The 8736-nt window shown below is 48.5% G+C and overlaps 1 protein-coding gene across 1 annotated transcript in view; it reads right to left on the bottom strand.

The window, feature by feature from the left end:
* Window positions 1-7273, bottom strand: part of UBE2H (ubiquitin conjugating enzyme E2 H) — a 93512-nt gene extending 86239 nt beyond the window's left edge. Inside the window, exon 1 of the mRNA XM_082256598.1 lies at window positions 6897-7273. Coding sequence (XP_082112724.1) covers window positions 6897-6949 — 53 coding nt within the window. The 5' untranslated portion in view covers window positions 6950-7273. The remainder of the gene's footprint in view (window positions 1-6896) is intronic.
* Window positions 7274-8736: the final 1463 nt, after the last annotated feature.

Below are 8736 nucleotides of genomic sequence, written 5' to 3' on the forward strand. Positions count from 1 at the left end.
AATCACTGAAGCAGACAACCCCCTGTCCTTCAGTACCTGCCTTTCAACAGCCAAGCCATCAAAGCCAGCAACTGTAAAGCAGGATGGAAGATTGGCCCCTGAGACAGCAAGTCCTCCCTGAGAGAAAGTCTCCAAGGAGTGTCCGCGACTAGCCTGACCATGTCGGCTTACCAAGCTTGGCGAGGCCAGCCCGGAGTCACAAGAATGACCAGAATCCCTTCAGCCTTGATCCTGCGAAGAAGTCATGGCAGCAACTTGGGAGGAGTAAAGGCATACATCAGCTGATACTGACCCCACGGGGCCACCAGCGTGTCTGCCAGAGGATTCTGGGAAAGGGCCACAAACCTCTGCACTTTCCTGTTGATCCGAGACGCCAACAGATCTACATCTGGAGTGCCCCAACGAAGGCACAACTGCTGGAATTCCTCCAGATGGAGAGACCATTCCCCTGCTTCCAAGGCCTATCAACTGAGGTAATCCATCTGCCAATTTTCCACCCCTGGAATGTGAACAGCAGAGAGAGCTGAACACAAAGCGTTCCGCTCACTGAAGGATGCCTGCCACTTCCAAGGCCGCAAGGACACTTTAGGTGTCCCCTTGGTGATTGACATAAGCCACGCCTGTGGCATTGTCCGATTGAATGCACACTGGACAACCCTGCAGGTGCTCAGTCCAGTGGACTAGGCAAAGCCTGATCGCTCTCAGCTCCAGAACATAACCTGAATTCTTCCAGCGACCAGACTCCTTGAGCAGAGAACCTGCCGAGAACCCCTCCCCACCCGGACAGACTGGCATCCGGGGTGACAAATATACAGGGAGGATGGATGTCCCTTGCTTGAGCATCGGGACCGAAGCCACCATATCAAGGACTCCCTGGACACCTGGCTCAGCTGGATCTGATTGTCCAGGGAATTCGGATTCTTGTTCTATTTGAGAAGGATTTTCTTCTGGAGGATCCTCATGTGGAATTGAGCGAAGGGGACCACCTCGAAGTACGACACCATCAGTCCCAGAACTCTCATACAGGTCTGAAGGGAGGACCATTTGCTGGACAGCAACAGCTGAACCGCTGTGTGGAGTTTCTGAAGTATTTCCGGAGGAAGCAACACCCTGGCTGATGAGTCCAAAGTCAGGCCCAGATAGTCCAGTTTCATGGAAGGGCCCAAGAACGACTTCTGAAGGTTCAGAATCCATCCGAACTCCTCCAGAGTTCTCCTGGCGATTTCCAAATTTGTTTCCAGCACCGTGGGAGACTCCACACGTAGAAGCAGATCATCCAGGTAAGCCAGGACCAATATCCCCTGCTGTCGCAACAGAGCCAGGACCGGAGCCAACAGCTTTGTGAAGACCCGAATAGCAGAGGTGAGACCAAAGGGTGACGCCACAAACTGACAGTGATCCTCTCCCACAGAAAAACTGAGAAACCATTGGTATCCTGCACATACCGGGATCCCCCCGATGTAGGGAAGCCACCACCATGCGAACTGATTCCTTCTTGAATTTTTGAACTCGCACGAAGCAATTCAATGCCTTCAGGTCCAGGATTGGACGCACCTTGCCTTCCTTCCTGAGGATGGTTAACAGGTTTGATTGAATTAAACTGTTCCGCACAAGGAACCGGAACTATTACTCCCTGTTCTACCAGGTCCTGAACTGCCCCAAAGAGCCTGTAAGCAATCCGGGGACAGTCGCACATTGGAAGGGAAAAACCTTACCAGTTGGAGGGATTGAAACTCGATCTTGTAACCAGACCGTATGACCTATTGAACCCATTTGGCTTGTATCCGGGATAGCCACAAGCAACCATAAATCACCGGTCTTAGTGCAGACCCCACCAGGGATTGCATATTGTTACAGACTCCACCTTTCTATTCGCTGGACACTTAAAGGCCGGGGAATCCTCCACTCAGATCATGGTAGCTTTATTCAACCTGGAGGGTCCAACGTAGGTGGCAGTCGACTTTTTTAACAGGGACTCCTCAAAAGGGTAGCGTCTAGCAATCTGCTTTGGCACCCCAGGGGGAACGCTTTGGGCGGTCAAATTCTTTTTTGAGCATGCTGTCAAAATACGCAGGAAGATGAAAAGCCTTTGCCACTCTGGATGGCTTCCGAGTGCCAAACGTAACCTGCGCCTCAGTCGCAGCTGCACCCTCCATTTTTAGGGTTTCACGCACAGATACAACCAGTGCGTCCACCCAACGCCTTGTCTTGCGAGGCAGTGGAGGTAGAAATGTCATCCTCACTATCGGGCGCGAGGTATAGTAGGCCCTGCAGGGAGACCTGCGTCTGCGGTGGCTGAGTCAGACTCAGAATCTGAGACATCAGGTGAGACAGGGGTAGGCAGAGGGCATTTTTTAGTACCTCGCCCTTTAAAGGCCACCTTCACCCGGGACAAACAATTCCAAGACCCCCAAATGTGCATTTATTGACAGCTGGGATCGGGTGGGGGGGGGGTTCAGGTGGGGACACTTGATCTGCAGGTTCCATGTTGCACCAGGTGAACCCGTCAAACAAAAAATTGATTTTTTTAAATTTAAAAATGTCCCACTGCGCTACAGCCCCCCAAGAGGACAGGCAGCGCGCACTGGAGACCCCCAGCAGAGAGAGAGAGAAAAAGAGACTCGCCACCCTACAGTAAAGATGCACCAGGAGGCCCAGAACGTCTGCACACACGTGTCAGCATCGATCTTGATCCCAAAAGAAAGATCTGGAGATTAGCACCAGGGTATAAGGCGGGGCTCCACCCACAAAAACACCTCCAGGAACTCCCATTCAGTGATTCTTATGAGAAATCCACAGAAAAATCGCGCCGGGTGTACCAAGAAGGCCATCGCTGCATGCAGAGCACATGTGGCTACAAGAAAAAGGCAGCCCAGCGCGGCCTGCGGAGCTACTGGGGACTCTCGGGGGGGACCCCCCAGCCTACTGAACAGAATTGAGTGGAAGGTGGGCACTAGAGTGACAGGTAGAAACCCCCCCCCCCGTACGATCGTTCATCTGTCCGTCGCCAGCGGCGCACCCCCCGCCCCCACCTGCGGCCTGAAGCTCGGACTCAGCCCTCAGGAGTTGTCACCAACGTCCCAACATCCCCAGTAGTGAGGGGGGCAGGTAGTCAGGGGTACGTGACAGGACAGAGGGGAACCCAGGATTGTGAGTGTCCAAACATCCCAGGGAGGGGCCCATGTCCACCCCAAAATCTGCCAGGTAAAGAGGGGGGAACATTAACTCACCATACCGGAACAGGCGGGCGCCATCTCCTGACAGAACCCCTCTCCGCCAAAGTGGGGGGCTGTCGGCCAAATAAGAACGCTGCAACCCGGCCTAGACCCGGTCGTATGTGACCTGGTGAGATATTTAACTTGCAGGGCCAGTCCCCGTCCAGTGGGTCCTAGCGCGGAGCTAAGGTCAGCATGCGCTCGTTGGCCGGCTGGGATGAACACTGGATCTATACATCCAGCCCGTCGCCCAGATCCAGCATAGTCGCTTGTAGATCTGACAAGAAATAAATCTGAGAAAAAAAAAAAAAAACAATCTAGAAAAACTTTGCCAGAACCAGAAATCCCAGCAAGGAACTAGGTCCTTACTCCTGACTAGGCAATTAAAACCGACATCCTATAGCAGGGAGAGAGGGACTATATCCCCTGGGACTGCCCATAGGCGTAGCCAGAATTTTTTCTGCATAGTGTCCTACTCCTGTAGGGGGCAGCATAACCCTATTAATATCAAGATAAGAAGACTACGTCCGTCAATGAATGATGGAGAAAACAATTTATTCAATACCTTCCTTTGTATCTTTGTATCTTCTAATAAGAATTGTTTGACGCATCCCAAAATATACTTTTAGATTCCCTTTTAAGGGTTACTGCATTCATCCTACATGGTCCCACAGTATAACCACCCTTCTCTATGCACTCCTGAGAAAGACTACAGTAGTAGATGCTGCCAAAGCTGGCACATAAAACCAGGCCATTCTTAAAATTGCTGCCCACAAAGAATCAGCTAAGGCTAAGTTCACATGTAGTCGTTTTGGGCGTTTTTCTGCTCTAGGATCAGCTCAAAAAAACACCCAACAAGACAACTCCTATTCATTTCAATGGCCCCTGTTCACATCTGAGCGTTTTGACATTTTAAGCAAAACGCCCAATGCTCAAAAAAGTACACAAGCTTCTTTTTGGGCAGATTACAGGCGTTTTTATTTTTTCCCTTTGCTCACTTAACCTAAAAACGCCTGTAAAAAGGCCCATAAAAACGCCTGAAAAAACGCCTGTAAATAGTAACGCCAAGATGTGAACGTAGCCTAAAGCGAATGAAAATTGAGATGCATGTGCACTGGACTCCGCAGATGCAATGCTTACTGGGATTTGTAGTTTCTCATTGAGAAGAGTGGTAACATGTGATCCCAATATACAAGACTTGTACACAAAAGGGGAATTAAAGGGAAACTAGCCTCCATGAGCAGCGTGCGGAGAAAATAAAGCGTGCCATTATGAGAAAATAAATATGAACATAAAGAGATGTTAAAGGCATTTGCCGCTTCTAATAAACTGTTGTAGTCTAGGACAGTATGCTCAATTAAGATGTTGATTTAGCGACACTTTCATAGCTTAAAAAAGACAATTTTTTTTTTTTCCAGCAGGTATTTGTTTTGCATTTTTACTTTCATAAGGTTTAATTCTGAGGTTGTGAAAGCAGCACAAAAAAAAAAAAGTCAGATTTTACAACTCAGTACACACATCCTGCATGGCTAGTCAGCCACAGTATACAGAACGCCTTCCTTTGTCACTCGATCAGCTGTTTGCTTGGCCCTCCTCTCTCCCTGCTTCCGGGTAGTAACAGACCAGCCAATCGTATGACAGCAAGCTGACAAAACAAGCAGCTCAGAACTCCTGCCCTGCTCTAGTAATATGCAACAGTTTAATAAGGAAGTTATAGGGAAGGGGGTGGGGGCAGCATTCTTACATCAGACAGTTTTCAGGTCTTTTAAACACATACTAAAGTGACCTTTTCCCTATATAAGTATACTATTCAAGGCGACAAATGACGAAATCAGCTTTAGAATACCTAAACGTATATGATCATTTACAGGTGGAAAGATCACCCAGAAGATGAGGGTTTATATTCTAGGAACACACAATGACACAACTAGTTCCACAACTAGACAAACAAAAAAAAGAAAAAGGCTGCAAGATAGGACGGGGGATGAGTCAGAGTTTCTGCAGGCTGGTTGTCATTACAAAGCCCAAAACAATCCCACCCCAAAATTAAAACAGATCGTCAGCTTTAACACAAGAGAAACAAAATTAAAACAGATCAGCTTAAACACAAGAGAAACAAAAAGGCATAGGTATCCAAATATAAAACAAAAAGTGCCTAACTATAAACAAAACAACAAAAACTCTACAGCTCGTGAACAGGACACAATTTAGGCCTATTTTGGAATAATCCCCCCCCCCCCCCATCATATAAATAATTCTGCCTGTTCCATCACACGCCTTCAACAACACTTTCTTTCATAGGAAAGCCACAAGACAAAAACACTAGTGTCCTTTACCAATACACAGGGGAGAGGGGCTGGAAAGAAAACACAACTTCCCAACAAGCACCCCCTTCCAGCCCAGGTCTGACAGCCCCTTTAAAGCCACTGGTGCCAGGCAGGCCACTATAGACAATCACAGGCACCAGGGCCTGGTTAACCCTTCAACTACCACAGGCCCAGAATCAGACTTCTACCTATAGTCAACCTACATACAAAACAAAAGACAGAGGACTTTAACAAAGCCTATTAAGAAAAGGCCAGATTCATGGACTTGTAGACTTCCTTTAGATCCTAAAGTAATCGAGAGGAGACAGATGACCCTTTCCGTGCTGGGGAGTCCTGCATTGCAGACCTGACAAGTCCAATCGGATTCTGTCTGTTCATTTAATGCAATGACACTTTCCCAAATCATTGTGTCTGGAGACAAGCAGGAACAAAGAAGAGATAGGGGGGTATTAGACAGGACTCCTAGAATGCACACCCTGTGCCTGGCTATCTCCTTAGAGCGACCCGTGGGCACAATGACCAGTATGGCACATATATCATCTATATAGAGAGATGTCCAATATCCCTTGATTTGTTATATGGAAGCATTGAGCCAGCCTGATCTGGAAGTCTGATTGGTTTAATTGTGGAATGCAAATGTCACTCACCCCCCCCCCCCCTGACTGACTAAATAGAGACACTATATATATATATACATACACACACCTATATACAGACAGAGGTGATGTCATTGCCCAGGCTGACACAGGGAGGCCAGGCTTTTTGTATAGAAGTACAGTGTCAGGATTATAGAGTCATGGGGGGAGGGGGGGGGGGCAGAGATGACATCATCCCCTCATACACAGACCACCATATGGCTGCATCAACACCATGAAAATTACAACACTCACCAAACTAATCAAAATACACAAAAAAAACTACTTTTAGTATATAAAATAAAAAACACTAAAGAAAAAAAAAAAACAAGTGTAGAAAAGCAGAAAAGCCAGCAGCAGGCCCTGTGTGTTGTCATCAAGATGAGATGTGACGTCAAAGACAAAGAAGTAAACAGTTAGTAGAACTTACCTCTGACCCCCCCCCCCCATTCCCCCTCAATGACACAAACAAGTCATGCCCCCCCCCTCTTCTCCCCATACTGAGAGGCCTTGCTGAGTAGTAGAGGGGCCCCCCAATACAGATGTACCCCCCAGGTTGAAGAGGGGGGGGGCTTTTGGAAGGGGGGGCAGTCTTTAGCTCCTGGGCCCGGTGATGTGACAGAAGATGGCCGCAGACACAATAACCGCCGTATTTGTGCGTACAATGGTGTCACCCCCTCCCCCCCTCTCTGACACCCCGACACCTTCCAGAAGGATACAGTTTGACAACATCCGTGTCCATCCGCCTCTTGCCCGGGCTGGGAGATGACATGGTTCCAGCTCCCCCCCGGGGTGTCCCTCTCCGCCGGGTACACTGGCACTGAGGTCCCTGTGGGGATTTAGTCGCCGAGACAGACAAATAAAAGAGGGGCGCTCTTCCTCCCCCGGGGGCCTGTCCTGCTTCGCTCGGTGCCTCTAGAGGCGGCTGGGGTGCCCGGGGCCTAACACGTCAGTACACCCCCCCCCAGCCGCGGTCTCCTGTTGCAGCTGTAGCAGATTCCTCCGCTCACCGGGGACTCCCCTTCAATACATCAATAACATAACCGACTACGAGCACCCCCTGTCACGTGACCCCCACCAACAGTGACGCGCCGGTCGCGGAGGAGGACTTTAAAAACAGAGCTGGGCGGAGTCAAAGCGGGCGGGCGGAGACTAGCTGCGTTCCAAGCCTCGCTCTGGAGGGGCAGCGCTCCAGTCTACATACAGTACATTGAATTGTTCCATGGAATAGTATTGAAGATGGCAGAGCGCGGGGAATTATGGGAGTTGTAGTTGTGTGTCAGCACCTCAGTGTTTGACAAAAGTGTCACAGACTATCATATGACAGGTAGGGCGACTCAGCTTTGGGTTTAAAATGGCTGTGAAGTTGTTTTTGTATTGTGATTTACAGAACAGCTGCTGGAGGTACGCCTGCGCTGAAATGTTTTCTTATTAAAGTAGTAGTAAAGCGCTGGGTGATTTTTTTTTTATTTAATTTTTTTTTTCTTACCTGAAAAATAAAGCCATAATGTGCTAGTATGCATCGCATATATAATACTGACCTGAAAACGAAGCCCTACAGCGACGTGCTGCCACTGCTGGAGGCCACTTCCATCTTCACCCGGTCTTCCTTCCAGGTCCGCCGACTCCGGCTGTGTGACTGGCAGTAGGCATGATGACGTCACCCTTGTGCATGGGTGGAGGAGCCGCCCTTTAGGGCACAGGACTCAGGGCACGGGTAGCAATTCCTTCAGAGCACATGCGCTGATGACATCAGTGGCGTCATATAGAGTAAATATCCATTAAACGGTGCACGTTTAGACGATATTTACAGTACCTTTGGCTAAGTTCACATGGAGGCGTTTTGGGGCGTTTTTCTGCTCTAAGATCAGCTCAAAAAACGCCCAATAGGACAAATCCTATTCATTTCAATGGCCCCTGTTCATATCTGAGCTTTTTGACATTTTAAGCAAAATGCCCAACGCTCAGAAAAGTACATGAGCTTCTTTTTGGGCAGATTACAGGCGTTTTTATTTTTTTCCATTGGTCTCTTGTCAACCTGAAAAAAGGCCTGCACAAAAATGCCTGTAAAAATGCCTGAAAAACACCTGTAAATAGCACTGCCAAGATGTGAACGTAGCCTAAGGTAGGCCTTTTTATAGACTTACCTAAAGGTACAATTCAGAGATGGGAATTTACTCTCACTTTAACTCAACAGCACCTGAAATTTTAAACATTTCCTTTCTTAAAAGGCATAATTCACCTTCACCGAAAAGCGCCTATGCAGAGGAGTGTTGTCTGTAGATAGACACAAGCTATGCAGCTCTGACTAACATTGAATATCTGCAATAATAACCTCATGGAGCCTGACTCGAATACTGGAAGGACGTTACTAAGTGAGGCCTAGTCATTAATCCTCACCTCGACCAGCACAAGAGTGAGCTCTCACATGCTGAGCTCAGAGCTACGGCATCAGGGGAGAGAGAGTATGTGAGGGGGTATGAATTAGAAAAAGAGCTCGCTCCTGTGAGGGTGGTGTACAGTAATGACTAGGCCTCACTTAGCAACATCCTGGGAGTA

Source organism: Pelophylax lessonae (genome assembly GCF_965119305.1).
Source record: "Pelophylax lessonae genome assembly, chromosome: 4".
NCBI lineage: Eukaryota > Metazoa > Chordata > Amphibia > Anura > Ranidae > Pelophylax > Pelophylax lessonae.